Raw genomic sequence first — 16,002 nt, 5'->3', positions numbered from 1 at the left:
GCCAGTGTGTGTCGTATCTGGCTTTTGTGGTCTGTCTTAGGTGTTTGCGCTGTAAGTTTAAGTTCAGAATTATGTTGTTGAATTATGAAGTTTTACTGTTAGTCAAGCAAGCTCAATATGTAGTCTGTGCAAAAGTGTGGAGTGTCAGTACAAAGTAACAATTCAAACACATGGCTCTGTAGTTACAGTTTAGTATGAAACGAGGTAAGATTTCTTAGCATTTCTTTCATTTACTAATTTCATTGTGTTAGGACATGTAGAATACTAGTAACTGGCATGCTTACAATGTACATTGTTCTTTTTTAAAATCCAGAAAATTGTTTTACTGGGGCAGAAATGTGCTTTCTTTTGGGCCCGGAAGTAAACATACTATGTTTCTTACATTTGATGTCTAATAAATTTTCTTCACTGTCAGTGTGTGTCTCGTGCATTTTTCCTTTCAGTAAGTAGCAACTGCTCTCGAAGGCGTTTGCTGGCCTCGGAGGCACTGCCGATAAGCTAGGACGACTGTATAAAAGCTTTGCAAGGAGGGGGCCTGTGATCAGCGAAAGGAAAGAAATGAAGACGTGCGGTGACTGGTTCATTCGCCATTGGACCACGTGTGCGCGTGACTTGGTCGATTCAGCGGTGGCCCTGTGCCGTCAATTGGACCACGTGTGGCGAGCCCGCGGCGAAATGCTTCGTGGCGGTACGCCGCGCCTATGCAGCAGCAGACGGAATACCGCAGGCCAAAGTGTCGGACGCCGGCGTTCGCTCCGAGCAGGTGCGACGCCTGCTCGGGTGGTAGCTCACGGACGGCCGAGTTCCCTTGAGCCTTGATTGCCAGCGTTCGACATTTCGGCCTGCAGTGTTCCGTCTGGTGCTGCGTAAGCGCGCGACTCGCGCCACCAAGCATTTCGCTACGTGCTTGCCGCACCTAAACTAAAATGCCTTTAATTCCTTCACAAAACTCCCATTGTACCTCCCTCCCAATCAAATGGGGGTGAAGTGGGCGTATTACGGTACCCCCGTTGTGTGCCCAAATAATGCCCATCAATGGGAGTTTTATCGTACGCCCTTTCAATGGGAGCAAAAAGATGTACAAAAGGGCATGCGCTAGAGGACAAGCAAAAAATGCCCATCTGGGTGTTTTTTTGTTTACAGTGTAGGGTATTTAGCTAAAATTCATTTATTGAAACTTTGTTAATAAGTCAACAATGCTTATTTATTTCCAGGGTATGTAATGTATATCTCTTCTAGTATTCGAGTTCAGTAAGTAGATTTGTGCTAAGAGCGACAGGTGACCTTTAAAAGTTCTGCAAACGTTGAAATAAAACACCCGGTATATTGTCGTAAAGGTTTTGCGGAAACCCTCCAGGTGGAGAGAATTATTAAAGGGGCAATGAGACATCTACCCAATCGTACCAACTGCTACAGAGGAAACCCATATGGGTTCCTCGAAAGAAAAGCCTCGCAGTTAAAGAAAAATTTGTTCCGGTCTGGCGTACGAACGCGGGACCACCACCTTTCCGTGGCAACCGCTCTTCCATCTGAGCTAACCAGGTGGCTAGCAGATGGCAGGGCAAAGTCGTACCTATCAACAACTAGAAGCAAAGGCAAGGGTTTGGCGTAATAGTTCTGCGGGAACCCGCAAGGTGGGAAGAAGTAATTAATAAGCAGAGCTTCTTGGAATCCAGACAATAACCATGAGTTTCGAATTATTGTTATCAGACTATTACCATTACCTTAGCCGTCTGCATGTTATTTTTTATGCCTGTTCTTAGATTTCTTGGTTAAAGTCCTCAGTCATCTGCTGCAATGTTACCGCAATGTTGCAGTGTTGCTCAACAGGACAACGTCATCTGCCACTCGCGGGCCGCTGAGGTGTTCCCCTTTGAGCCTGGCACCTGATCCTTCCCAGTATGTCAGGTTAAATGCTTATCTTTAGGCATGCAGTGACTAACATCTGAGAAACTCCGCTTCCTTGCCCGACACGCGATGCCTAATTGACAAACATCGAAGATATCGAGTAGAGATTGATTCAATTCGATCGAACAAAATCTTACGCCTCAACTGGAAACGGTGTCTGCAAGGCTCTCGCTGCGTGCCCACGCTATTCCTCGCCCAGCAGAGGAGCGTCGCGTGAAACAGGTGCGCATCGACCAGCACTTCGAGTCGGTTCGAGTCCTGCACTTCCGGTGGCCGGTCTTCCCAGTCCGCACTCTCGGCTGCGGTGGCGCCCTCCCTCCGCGTCACGTGACGCCTCTTCCCTGTGTAGTCCTCGGCAATCCAGAAGAAGCGCAGACCTTCGCTGGGATCCGCGCTCACGTCGCAGGTCACGTTCAGTGGCTCGTTGGGCCGCACCGCTAGGAGCGTTTCGCGTCGTGCGCCGCACCGGGGCGCATCTGCAGCGAGACACAGCCAATGGAGGATGTTAGGCTTAGAAATGCGTTGAACTTGGCTGGATGATACACATTCGCTTTTCATGTCGCGGCGCAAACTGAACTACAAGACACAAAAACGAAAAACAACCATGCATTGGCTGACAACCGCTCGTTTTCTTTCTTTTTTTTTCTTTTTCGAGGAAACGACCTTTATACATGCACAGGCATCTTCTTTAGGCACGCTCCACGCCCCTTTACAGCTGCCCATCACGAACAATAAGCACCTGCATTCGAAATGCATTATTTCGCTATCTAGTAGTGTCATGGACATTTGGCTTACGCATTTATCATTATTTTTATTTACAGCATAAGCTTCCGTTATATCTCGAGACTTGACATCTCAGTCCCGAAGCAAAGCTGTGGAATCGCATGGAACAAATGTTCGAACGCAAAGTTCCTGCAACGTGCTTTGGCCTGGAGGAACCACAAATCTGCACATTCGATAAAGGCACCCCCTTCACGCGAAGCGCTTGTGCGGATGTTGCACTCAACTTTTCTAAATCGCTTCAGCGCACTGTACGCACGTAGGTCGACCAGCGAGGCTGCTATGAGTCAGGAATTCATTTGCGAAAATTGACCTGGGCACCCGTTATCACAATACTTGTCTTAGGTCGCAGCCTTTTCCCATTGGCCAGTGCAAGCGTGCGTGCCACGCATGAACAAGTGTTTTTATTTGACACTCAAAAAAATACAAGAAGGTTCGAAACAAAAGCGAAAGTACTTCACTTGAAGAAGTTAGAGTTCCTCCTACAAGGCAGTTCTGCACGTAACTAGTTGTTTAAACCGTCAAATCTGGCGAGCAGGATCTGAGTAGACGAAAATTAAATTGCTAAGACGAGAGAGGAAAAAAATTGAAACCTAACACTCGCATAGGAAAATTACGCCTTTGATATAATTCTTCGGGCCAACGAAGAGGGAGGGTCAAATTGCTTATATACCTGATACAGAAAACACCGCAAGATCGTGTCATCAACATGACGTTACAAGAACGTTTTTCGTTTCGTGTTGCCTACTTTGTCAGTTTCTATGTTGCGTGCATGAAGCGTGCTTGGCAATGTCGGTAAAAGGTGACGAATCATTTGGTCAACTAATATCATTCGAGACAATGGGCACGATAGGCACAATAAACGAGGCAGATGCCTCGACCATGGCCAACAGCAAACCTTACTTTACGCAAGAGAGAATACTAGCCTCGAAGTTTTGGGCCTACGGCTCAAAACCTCTGCTCACTTACGTCTCACGCGGACCTCCAGCGGGGCGCTCTCCACGCTCTCTCCGTCAGCAGTGCTGGCCGTGCAGGTGTACCGTCCGGTCTGGTCGACGGTCACACCTCGGATGACCAGGTAGCGCGAGGTAACGAGAGCGTCGGACGAGCCTTCGCCACTGGCGAAACCATTGATTTCGGTTCCGTCGCGACGCCAGCTGACCTCTGTGACCTTGGAGGCAGCCAGCACCGAGCACTCCATGTAGACGTCCGCACCTTCGACGATGCGGCTGGCGTTGAGACCCGCGCCGAGCCGGATGCTCACCTCCGTCTTGTCTGCATGGCATTGCGTTTGGTCAGTTGATGTGTGTTGATTAATGCGATCTCGTTGGGTGACTGAGATATATAGCATTGAATTTTGAAGCAATAACAGCAACCTGGTAACGTACCATTTCTTCGGAAGAGTCGCCGGTGGAACAAAAAGGAAACACGAGAAAGTGTAAATGTGGACGCGGGCGACGTCCGGTTTTCTCAATGTCCCATGTAAGTCCGAAAGAAATATGGAATTATATAAATTCGTAATTATGGCTCGCCCTCGTAGCTTAGGAAATATGGTGATGCGCTGCTGAGCACGGAACTCGCAGATTCGATCCTGCTCGCGGCGCTCTCATTTCGATGGAGAGCGGGTTCAGAGAACGCTCTCCATCGAGAACCGAGCTTTCGGTGCAAGTCAAAGAACCCCACATAGTCAAAAGTTATCTGATGATGACGATTTGGAATTTTAAGGGCACCACAGCCGCGCAGGCTACAATTCGCCAAGCACAATTAATCTGGTGCTCCTCAGTACTGTACGATTATCGTAGTTTTGCTCTGTTTCCCCCAAGCCCCAGTGTAATGTAGGAAACCGAGTTTTCCCTTAGCCTTCCTAACTTTCCACTTTCTTCTCTCTCTCTCTGCACGTAATATCCCCCGCCAGAATTTATAGATTATAATATTATGTGGTTTATTGCGCCAGACGTGGCAGACGGCAATCGGAAATTTTCGACTACATAGGACTATCTTAACGTGCACCTCAATCTAAGTGCACCGTTCCTGCCACCGTTCCTGCCAATCGCTCCTGCCACGAGGCACCGTTCCTGCCAATCAATCATGGTGATGACGTAGGCAGCTGTTTATAGTATACCCGACGAGGCCCAAAAGGAAATATCAGTGACCGGTAATGTTCCTTTCCCTTCTGTGATAACAGTTATGCAAAAAGAGAGGAGAAAAAAAAAGAGAAGCTTCTCATGCGTAGTGGTTCAGGAAAGTGGCACAAGATGCTGCTTTTAGTGTTGCTGTTTCTGGTCCCGCAACGACTAAGCACATGATAATAGAATCTTAAGCTATTCATCCAATCAGACCCTTAGGAAACGTCCACCTTCTCGAAGAGATGCCATTCAGAGCTGATATAAGCAAGAGACGTTTAGAGCATTGGCGCAAAAAAAAATGAGGAAGGACATTGATAAAACTGCAATTTCTACAAACATAGAAAACTTACAATATAGAGATGGAGGTTTTAACGAAGAAAGAAAGGATGATGGAGAGATATACGAATTGATATACTTCTGTGCATGGATGCATAATACGTATTAGCTAGAGCACTCTTTCGCAGGGGATGTCAATATATATGATCATTATCGTCACCGCCATACAGCTGCCGCCTACGTCTTCGACATTTCGGGGCTTAGTAAACGCCATACACGCGTTCACGGAAGTGCTCCTTCTCTCTAACAACGCGTTAATTTGAGCACTTTTTTTTACGTACATTAAAGAAAAAAGGCCCAAGACACCTCTCCCTTAGGCCCTTTCACTTACGCGACATGTCCACTTTGAGGAAGCGGCTGAGCACGCCTCGGCTCTCGGGCAGGTTGCCGTTGATGGCGCGACACTCTAGCAGCCTGCCGTACCGGGCCAACGCCGGCAACAGGAGCATGCTCGTGGTCACGTTGCCGTCGGTCACGCTTCGGCTGAAAGCCGGGTCCACTGCCGTGCCGTCCATAAACCACGTGATGTTTGCCGCCGGTCGGCTACCAGTGGCTTCGCACTCGAAGCTCCTGGGCTTCACGGGGAAGCGTTCGGAAGGCGAACCAAGCGATGCAGGCGCCGCCGCGTCACTTTTTGCCACCTTGGCGTCCGCGGACACCGCAGTGCTGGAGCCGACGGCAGCATCCACAGCGGCTGTCTTATTCGGTGGTTCGCGCTGTGTAACTGTGCCGGGCAGGCCGATCCACCCTGAAGGGGCGTCAGTCTGCTGCGCGGGCCAACTCCAGATGGTAACTGCCGTTGGTGCCACTGCGGCGCGAAGAAATAACGGATTGCACTTGGTGTTATTGCCACCCAGCTGCTCACGCCATCAGCGTCATTAGCTATACTACGAAGTGCAGTGTGATCCACTGTCAAAGCAAACACCCATTAAATATCTGGCTACAGGTTACAGCGGGATTGTAATGAGAAGATATGGTGCCCATGATTATATCATAGATAGGGCAGCCTAATGAGTTTTAAATAACTTATTTTTTTTCTTTCGTCAAAGTAGTTCAGTGTTATTGCGTTCATTTCCAGCTATGCGTTCTAAGAATATACCATACGGTACATGAAACCTCCCTAAAGTTCGGATGGAGCAGGTGAATTGTTCACCGCTACATACAGCACCGCTCAAAATAGAAGCGGGAACGAATTATACCTTCGTTATACAGGTCATTTCGTTCTAGAGCTGTTCGTTACATAGGCGATTGACTGTACACGAAAATGTATTTGTGATTGCCTTCACTGTTCTCATCGCACTCAGAGACGTAGTATGAGTCAGAAGCCAAATAGTATTAAATTCTTTGTTCAACCCAGTAGAGGATTCTAAACTTCTGTATACCTAACTTAGTCTTATATATATATATATATTCGACGTTTCGGCCGAAGGATCAGTATTTATCAAGGCGCACTCTTCGTAAGGGCTGGTTGTCCGGCTCAAACGTCAATGGACCGTGCTCCCTTCGTTTAAATAAGGTGCGCAGCACACAAAGACCCATTCCTATATATATATGCACAAACGAAGATACTGAGGGTCTTAATGGGTTGCAAAACTTTGTATTAGGTTCGGATCTACTGGCCGGTATCACGGACGTCAACAACTACTCGCCTAAAGAAATGCACGGGCGAGAACTGAGCATTACCGTGGCTCGGATCGCTTGGGAATCGCTTATGTCCGCACGCATGCAAGGTGAAGCGTTACCGACGCGAACAACAATTATTAATGTTCTCGGGATGTCTGTGCCGCTCTTTTTCGGACCGCCCCGCTGGTGCCAGAACAGCTCCCTCACGTACGCTTAGCACCTTCGTCGAATATTTACGCTTCCCGACGCCATCAGCCACACCGTATCCCCACGGACGGGCGTTCTCGACGTTTCACGCATCGCGCACGAAGAAACCACGAAGAATAAGCTTTGCGGAGCAGGGCACGCCTCTGAATATCCAAGGACGGGCGCCGGACGTATAATGGGGCAGCTAAACTACTCCCAGGTGCGTGTTCAAGTGTCTTTTCCTTTAATATATATTCGCGTTTCGTTGATGGATACATGCGTAAGGTACTGGGCCCGTTTCCCTGGGTTGAAGCAGGGCATGGTGTGAATCGCGGTCCTCGACGCCAATTCGCAAGAAAGGCGAGTCTGTGCTTCTGAAGGCCATTCACGCTGCGAGGTAGGGTGGCGACCGCTGGAAAATTCGGGAACCGCAGCAGCACCGATGCACTTTCGGGGCTTGTTGCTGCCGGTCCATTGGGCGCCGCTTCGCGACAACGTCCTCCCACAACTGGTGAAGCGCTGACGCGACCCGAACACGCGATGTTCTAAGGAAAGTGTGACGTTGCGAGCACTCCTCCCACTTTAGGACGGTCTTTTGCGAGGTGGCCATAGGCCATTTCCGAGTTGGCTCGACGGGTCGAAGTGTGTAACGCGCAGGGATTTAAGGGGCGGGGTCTTTCAGCGCGGACACCTTACGGCAGCCCTTAACACGTTTTTTTTTTCGGACAATTGCCAAAGTCCCTGGACTGTGTAATACGCGCCTGAGCACTGCCGCGAATGTCCGTGAGAAGCACAAACTGGGAGTTCTACGCTCATCATTTAAATATATATATATATATATATATATATATATATATATATATATATATATATATATATATATATATATATATATATATTATAGCAGGTCCTTTAAAACCATCAGAATGTAGAGGCAAGGTTGTCTGAACGGGCGTTTTTTCTGTTTGATAATTTCATTAGCGTAATCTCGAAAACAAACATTTCTGGACCCTGACGCATAGAGGGACCACCCCTTGATTATGTTAGCGGCGTTGCTTGGTAAACAAAAAAAAAAAAGATTAGATTGTGCGACAGACTGTAGCTCTGTGACAGAAAGCACTGTGTGCGGTTGTAGATCTCTTTGCGAGATTGTAGGTGACTGTGTGGCGCTTTATGTGTTACAGAATCTGGCAGAGATTTTCTCAAATTTTCCCTTCTCTCTTCATTCTCTTTCATCGTTTTTCATCCCGTTTCATTGCCCCCAACTATAGGGTATAGCCAGCCGTAGATACTCTCCTGGTAAAACTACTTGTCATTTATTTTTATCTCTCACTCGCTCTCCCTGGCGGTCATCCCTTTTCAAAATATAAAAAGGAAGCTATTTCTCATGCCGCGCTGTAGAGAGGGCTGGGTGACAAATCTCAACATTTGTATTTTGTTTATATGTCTCACATCTTGTATCATATGCCAAGCCACACCCTAATGCCACGTTTAAGCTTGTGATAGAGGCCTGTTTGAAGGACATACCTTTTCTTGGTGCTTATGTTGTGTAATTTTATGCGCTATATTTTTTTCTGCTCATGTAGAAGCATGCGCACTTCTTTCGCTCTGTCTCCATCTTTCCGAAATAAACATTCGGTGATAGTAAGTGCTCGTGGTGTGTTCTGTCCCTTCCTTCTTTGTCTGGTTTTAGGGTTCAATTGTCGACGTGAAACAGTACCAACTTTCCCAGTCCATCCTCCTTATTAACAAATAGGTGGGTGAGCTCGCTAAACATAATGACAGGTATGACGCGCCTAATAAGCGGAGACAGAAGAATAGAACGTAGTGACACACACAGCGCTCAGGAGTCAGGCTGATTGATGAGGTTGACTCATATCGCGTTACTCACTGTATAGATCGAGAAGCACCGTGGCCGATCCGGGTAGCGAGACGTTGCTGGCAGCGAGGCAGGTGATGTTCGAGTGCAGATCGCGGCGACTCAGGGGACCCACGGTGACTAGGTTCTTCCAGCCACCGTCTGGTGTCGCCACTGTTCCGCGGGCCGTCCTCAGCTGCGTGCCGTTCTGGTACCACGTGAGCGTGACGTCGTGGTCGCCTGAAAAACGAAAATCACGTGACGTCGTGATAGCACTTCGCTGTGTACGTTGGACGAAAGCAACGCTCATCATATGAAGACGGGAAGAAAACGGCCTTTGCAAGGTCGAGATTGTGTAATGCAAATGCAGCCTGGACTGGCCTCTCAGTAGCTAAGGCGATGTCAGCGCAAAGTCGTGGCTTCGACACGCTGGCACGGCAGGCGCATTTAGATGGCGGCGAAATTTCAGAAGATACGTGAACATAAATCAGTGTGCACGTTACCAAAGCCCAGGCGGTGAAAACTACTGCGCAGCCCCCCATCTACGCCATCTCTCGTGGAGCGTTGCATCCACTTGCGATGTTAAGCCCCAGAAATGGGTCAGCGAGTTAACCATATAGGGAAGAGGACAGCACGAGGGAAGATCAAGCGTCGGTTCCTCAGTACAAGATTGAAGCTTGCCATACCCGTGTTGTCCTCATTGGCGTGCACACAGTTCTGCGATTCCAAAACCTCATGCCTGCTTTCAAGGATTCCAGCACTTGTTCTCAAGGTCGCAGATTAATGAGTTACTGCATGCTTACGGAGATCTGTCGTTTGTCCCAACTATGTGTGTCGTCTCAATGTGCTACTTATTATCAGACTGGAGGCCACCCGCTAGTCCCTCGTCTGTACAAGACTGCTGGGGACTCCACCGCTTTAGTTTACCGAGTAATTATCACTATAGCTCGCCCATTATTGCATGTTAAGGTACAAACAAACACAGGCCTGCCGAATCCACTACAGCGTTGAGAGGAAGGGAGCAGCAGTGTATAGGAACTTCATGAGAGCGCAGCTTACAAATAAAAGATCACCAGGTAACAGTGTTGGCGTATACATGTTTAATAAAACTCCTAGTTATTAGTTGAGTTCTGCAATAATGTCTACTTATGTGCCGTTTATTTTCGGCACTGTAAAGTGCGTTCAATATAAGCTTACCTTCTTTTTTTAATCTTCACTTAGCGTTATAGTACGTGCAGGTTTCGTTCACAAAAAGCTTGGAAGTATAAGGAACATCCAGTATATGTGAAACGGCCAGGGTAGCTACTCGATATTATGCCACTTCAGTTATTTTTACAATTTTGTATTGTTATTTTATTTTCTCACTTTATTTGTGGAGCTGAGACAAATCTAGATAAAATTTATTTTTCTAACGCATTCTCTATGCACTAACCCGCCAATAACGCTAGAGAAAAAAATGGTAGAGGTAATCAATACGCCGGAAATTGCGGTACGGAGGCGTCACATAACAACGGAGCTGCTTTCTGTCTTAGCGAAAGTCTTCATGGGAAGTCTGTTGCGTCTCTGTTGGCTTTTTGGTTTGCTCAGTAGGCTTTCTGTTTAACTACAACCGAATGTAATTCACGCCTTCTTTTTTTTTGCCAGGTTCTAGGCAACCAAACCCTTACTGCACATTCCATCAGCGAATAATTCGAACATGGGTGGTCGAGTACTACTAAGGAAGGGTGCGCATCTGCAGGCTGTACCTACACGTTTCTATTTCGCAGGTCAGTCGCACGACCTCTCCCTCGGCGTACGGTCCAGCCACGTCCTTGATCGTCGCGCCCCTGGCGTCCTTGATGAGAGGCGGGCATGCCTGCGCTGTTGAAAATGCCGAACCACACAAATTTCCGTAAGTTAGTCAGCTACAATATATATATGTTGTCGAGTCATGTCTGTGGCTTAGCCACTGGACTCCTTATGTTGTTCTCTTAAACAGGACAGAAAACAACTATGATAACAATGATGAAGATGGCTACAGCAACAAAACACGTTCTAAGTACTTTCTTTTCTGACTGAGACGACTGCAGATTTATTTTTTTCTCAGCGGAATAAGAAAGAATTAGGTTATTAAATACCTGTCGAATGTTTCTAAACCAAAATTTACCTTGCAATCATGGTTGCCTTCTTTCATCGGCTTAGGTTTCGTCGTGTGACTTGGCTGGAGAAAAGTATAAGAGATCACAACTATAGGCGGAAGATGAGTTAATACGTGGCCTAACGAAAGCCGCAGCAGAACGCCTGTAGCAAGCAAGTTCCATATACAGCAAGCTACAGTTCTAATAACGTAAAACAGGCAAACTCAAGTGACGGAGCTCCTCAATGCATGCCGCGTGAATGGAACGAAGCTTCTTTTTTTTTCTGAAGACGGCACACACTGCCTTGCCATTATTCGTGGCAATGAGGATTGTCATGTCTCCCGAGTATCCCGAACGGCATAATTACCCGGAAGACACATCTGTATAAAATGAGTTTCTGATTGGTCTCTGATAGAATGCCTCCTTTGATGTGTACGAAAGTATTATTAAAAGTTTCTTTTTTTTTCTGTTTCAGTTCTCGCTGAATGACAGCAAGATTTGTATAACCTATCGTCATATATTTTTACATATTTTAGGCTAGGACTACTTTATAGATCGGCAAGAAAATACTGAGGCCCAGCACGCTGTAAATGATGGAACGCATTACATCCGGGTCATTAGCAGTCCTTCATATGCGACGGTATTCCATTACTCGTGGAGTAACAGCAGCGTTGCTGCGTTAAGTATCTCACTGCGTTTTCGTCTATCCATTCAGCGTTTTTTGTATTGGTGAAGTACGTCTTGATTTTGCAGGTTCGGTGACTCCTTCCGCTTGAGCGCAGTGTGATCACTATTTTCTGATGAAGAATTCAACAGTATCGAGCAGCCGCTGTAAAATTCTGCGACATCACGATTGCGGGAATATTTTTCAAGATGGCGTCAGCACTCGCCTTCGGCTTGCACACCAAAAATTCAATGGTGGAGCTAAAAAACTGATGAATGAATGAATGAATGAATGAATGAATGAATGAATGAATGAATGAATGAGTTATTCACTAATTAGTTAATACTAACCTGTTTCGTTTTGTTGAGGAATTACTTAATATATTTGTGGATGCACCCAGTACATTTTCAATTAAAAGTAGGCATCTATAGCTTTTATGGCGTAATTTTAGAAGGTAAATTATGGCACAACAGCCAACGGAACGCAGGATTTGCAGGAGAAAAAAAAAAAGAATGTTTGCGAAGCCAGGGCGCATATCGGCGTATTGAAAGTGTGGAGCCCTAGCAATTATTGCGACATGCACAGTGATTCTATAAATCGGGTTTGTTATTTTTTTAAAACTAAAAAAAATCGTATTTGTATTAGAGCCTGTGTCCCGGACGCTTTCATGGCCGACTGCACGCGTCTCATATGTTGCGTTCGCCTGTTTGTGGACACCTGTTACCATAGCAACACCGGACTACATTTAGGTTCAGCTTATGACACGGGAATCATATTACGAGGAGACAAGCGCAGCTCAATAATAGGTAGAAGTGACAAATGATCACACTGAAACAAATTAATTTACTTCCACATGAAAGCACAGTTAATTATCGGTTATTTGCTTACCCGTGATGACAAAACGGCTAACTCGTAAGGAAAGACGCTGCAAGACATACGATAAATGCGGGTGCCAGTAAACAAATGAACCGATGAAGATGATAATGTGCCTTCCGCGTGGTATATTCATGGCAATTTTTTCATTTAATCTCCCAGGACAATAAGCGCGCACTGCAGGGTTCGATATTCACATTATTATAAGCAGGCTGTCACAGCAGGTTCAACGAAGATATGTTGTAAAAACAGGTTTAAAGCAGTAACAGGTCTTGTCGCTCAACTCTGCGAATTTTAATTATTTTATCAGCGCGTTTAATTAGCGTGCGTTTTCGAGGCTGATTGAAACAAGAAAGGAAACCTTGAATAAAATTGTTCTGGTATAGGAAAATCTAATTTACAATGTGTGGCAAATTTTTGTTCCCGTTTTCCGTGTAGACAAATTTGCCTTTCGTGTAATGTTCGGGCACATCATCACATTGTATGGTTTGATGGACTTTCTTTAGAGTTACCAAAGGAAGAAAATATATGTGGCTGTTTTCGTGAGATAATCCGTGGCTCGAGTATTTATTTGTTTTTATGAATGGAATGAAACCTGTCGCCTAACATTTTTTATATAGTGATGTTCGTATTGTACGTGCTGTTTTACGGAAGACTCGTATGTATAAATGCATTTTGGCAGGCAGTGTAATACAATAACTGGTCTAGTTTGTTGACGCAATAGCAGTGCGTCAAGTGGAAAAGGTGCACAATCTAGCGTGACAGATAATCGTTTAAATCAATTAGGTTTGGAGGTCTGCGTCTCTATGGATTGGTTGGCCTCTGTGCTGGGGCAATTGGTAATCATTATGCGGAAGGCAAAAAGCCTCTCAACAACTCTCAGCAATTTCTCGTTGAGAGAAATGAAGGTTGCGGGCGAGGAACACAAGTCACTCTACGTGAACTGAAAAAATAATAATAATGGAGTTAAAAAGAACGTGATTCGCTATCACACGCTCGGCTTAGAACTGCAGTTTATATGGTTTAATTGCTCATGTGAATAATTCGAGCTTAACTGGCGTACGGCAAAAACGACGCTTCATTTATGCTTCCGATGTACTTACCATATCTGTTCGCCAAGCAAGCAGTATGAGCGGGAGGGAATAAAATACTCTTCCTCTTTCAGAAGAGAAGGAAAGTCGTCGTATCGACAGATTCTTGTAACGCAATCTTGGGCTCTCCGAATCGTTCCGATATTAACATTTGTGCTATAGAAATGCAATGTTACGCTCTGTCGTCATTAGTGGGACATAACTTCGCGGTGAATGCAATGGGGTATCCGCAACCGATCGATTAGTCAAGTCATAAGTCCCACGGCTCTACGAAAGCTATGATAGACCTCGTTGTTCCATTACTGCGATTATGTTCCTCCGCTGAATGCCGTTTATCGAACACGGAAGCCATCGTTGTTATTGGAATACGTCCCTCTCGGGACACAACCACGTGCTCGCCGAAGTCGCTCCATCGCGACGCCTCGTGTTCCACGCGTCAACGTCGAATCCACGCATTTACAACCACGCACTCGTATCCGCAAATTCACAGCCGCGTATTCGCGACCGCAGATTCACGGTGGTGAATTCGAAGTGGCTTCCGAAGTATTGCTGTCACATTGCCACGTGCCGACAACACCGGCTGGTTTCTGAGCAAAGCATCCTCGAACGCTACAGGAAATTCAACCGTTTCCTTCCGGGAATGGTTGAAGGGGCTATAGAACTTTCAACGCTGGAGGGGTCTGTTAGATAGGCTTGGGTACTCAGTTACAAGTGTTTCTCACCCCCTATTCTTTTTTTTCTCGAACGTTTGCTTCCTTTCTCGACTATTATTTCCCTCTTTCATTTTCCCCTTACCGCTTCCCCAGTTTAGGTTAGCAAACCGGAAGCTTCTCTTTCCGTTGACCTCCCGGCCTTTCCCGTTGCATTTATGTCTCCCAAAGTTCTCGTACAGCATGCATGCGAGAGATTTTCATAGGAAAGAAAAAAAAACGCAAAAACTGGTTTAGTACAAACGTGTCCAACAACCTGACAAAACGGATGCTTTAAAAATCGGAGGCATCCAAGTGATGGGACTTGTTATAGTCGACACGGGAAGAACTCCCTGCACAGAACGGGATGACGACGTCTCGTGTAAAACGCTTTCACCGCACGTCTCCAATTTCACTTCCCCCTCGCGATATAAATCTGTGTCTCTTTCTATGCCTGCCTACTTGCCTTTACACGCGTCTTTCGACGGCGAACAGTCCAGCCACCGTTTGCACCTTTCATGGGAGCGCGGCTGAAGCCACAGCGACGAATTCCGTCTTGACAGCATCGGTTATTCTGCCTGATGGCGGACATGTAAAAAAGAGCAGCCGCAGCAGTGGATACTCTCGGTGCGGGTTATATCTTCGCCTTCCGAAGCCCTATTATTCACCTCGTAGTTTTCTCTTGCGTGAGTGCACGGCTTCAAGGCGCGGCGCCGAAAAAAATAAGGAAGCCTCCGTGTAACCCACGGCTTCGTTTGTCAGAGAAACGATGCGATTTTCTTCCGGGAAGAAACACGGCCGAAGGTTGCGCAGTTTGTTCCCAAGGCGAGGTTGTGGGCTTAGAGGAACATTTCAATAAGCGTGCAGTGTTTGAGAGAGAGCTGGAGCTGAAGCGAATATTAGAGTGGCGTTTGAGCGAGTCAGGCTGTGTGTCGTCGCTGAAATACGGCGCTCGGTTGTTTTGCTGTACTATGCAGTAAATATGTATGGTGCAGAATGGCGAGACAGAGAAGTTGCGTAGATTTACTTTGCGTCAAATGTGCCTGTGTGTTTTAGTGAATAGGTTGTACTGTGGTCAGTAATTTCATTGCCGTAACTTTTGTGATCGCGTCCTAGAGGCTGCGTGGACTTTCCCACAGTACTTATTATTTCATTGCCTTTCGGGGAAGACGTGCAGTCGTCGCCTAAAGAACTGTGGTTATTAACTCTGAGGTGTACTGAGCTGTATGTTCATAGACCTTGCACGTACTGCGAGAGCTAGAACTAGTGTTGCCTTATTAGGATAAAATATCTAGGTGTATTTATGACTGGGCCAGTTTACTTATATATTGACTGACTGACTGGCTGGCTGGCTGACTCATTCATTCATTCACTTATTCACTCACTCCACTCGTTCGTTCGTTCGTTCGTTCGTTCGTTCGTTCGTTCGTTCGTTGGTTCGTTCGTTCTTTCGTTCTTTCGTTCGTTCGTTCGTTCGTTCGTTCGTTCGTTCGTTCGTTCGTTCGTTCGTTCGTTCGTTCGTTCGTTCGTTCGTTCGTTCGTTCGTTCGTTCGTTCGTTCGTTCGTTCGTTCGCTCGCTCGTTCGTTCGCTCGTTCTTTCGTTCTTTCGTTCGTTCGTTCGTTCGTTCGTTCGTTCGTTCGTTCGTTCGTTCGTTCGTTCGTTCGTTCGCTCGTTCGTTCGTTCGTTCGCTCGTTCGTTCGTTCGCTCGTTCGTTCGTTCGTTCGTTCGTTCGCTCGTTCGTTCGCTCGTT

General features: G+C 46.5%; 1 protein-coding gene across 1 annotated transcript in view; it reads right to left on the bottom strand.

Moving 5' to 3' along the window:
• The window catches only part of LOC142558531 (uncharacterized), a 158,389-nt gene that overhangs the window by 21,084 nt on the left and 121,303 nt on the right, over positions 1-16,002 (bottom strand). Inside the window, exons 3-7 of the mRNA XM_075670664.1 lie at positions 10,567-10,677; positions 8,851-9,057; positions 5,482-5,958; positions 3,658-3,963; positions 2,046-2,384 (exon numbers count right to left, since the gene is read on the bottom strand). Coding sequence (XP_075526779.1) covers positions 2,046-2,384; positions 3,658-3,963; positions 5,482-5,958; positions 8,851-9,057; positions 10,567-10,677 — 1,440 coding nt within the window. The remainder of the gene's footprint in view (positions 1-2,045; positions 2,385-3,657; positions 3,964-5,481; positions 5,959-8,850; positions 9,058-10,566; positions 10,678-16,002) is intronic.

The sequence above is a fragment of the Dermacentor variabilis genome, chromosome 9, assembly GCF_050947875.1.
Source record: "Dermacentor variabilis isolate Ectoservices chromosome 9, ASM5094787v1, whole genome shotgun sequence".
NCBI classification, from domain to species: Eukaryota; Metazoa; Arthropoda; class Arachnida; order Ixodida; family Ixodidae; genus Dermacentor; species Dermacentor variabilis.
This window is presented reverse-complemented; position numbering and strand designations above follow the sequence as displayed.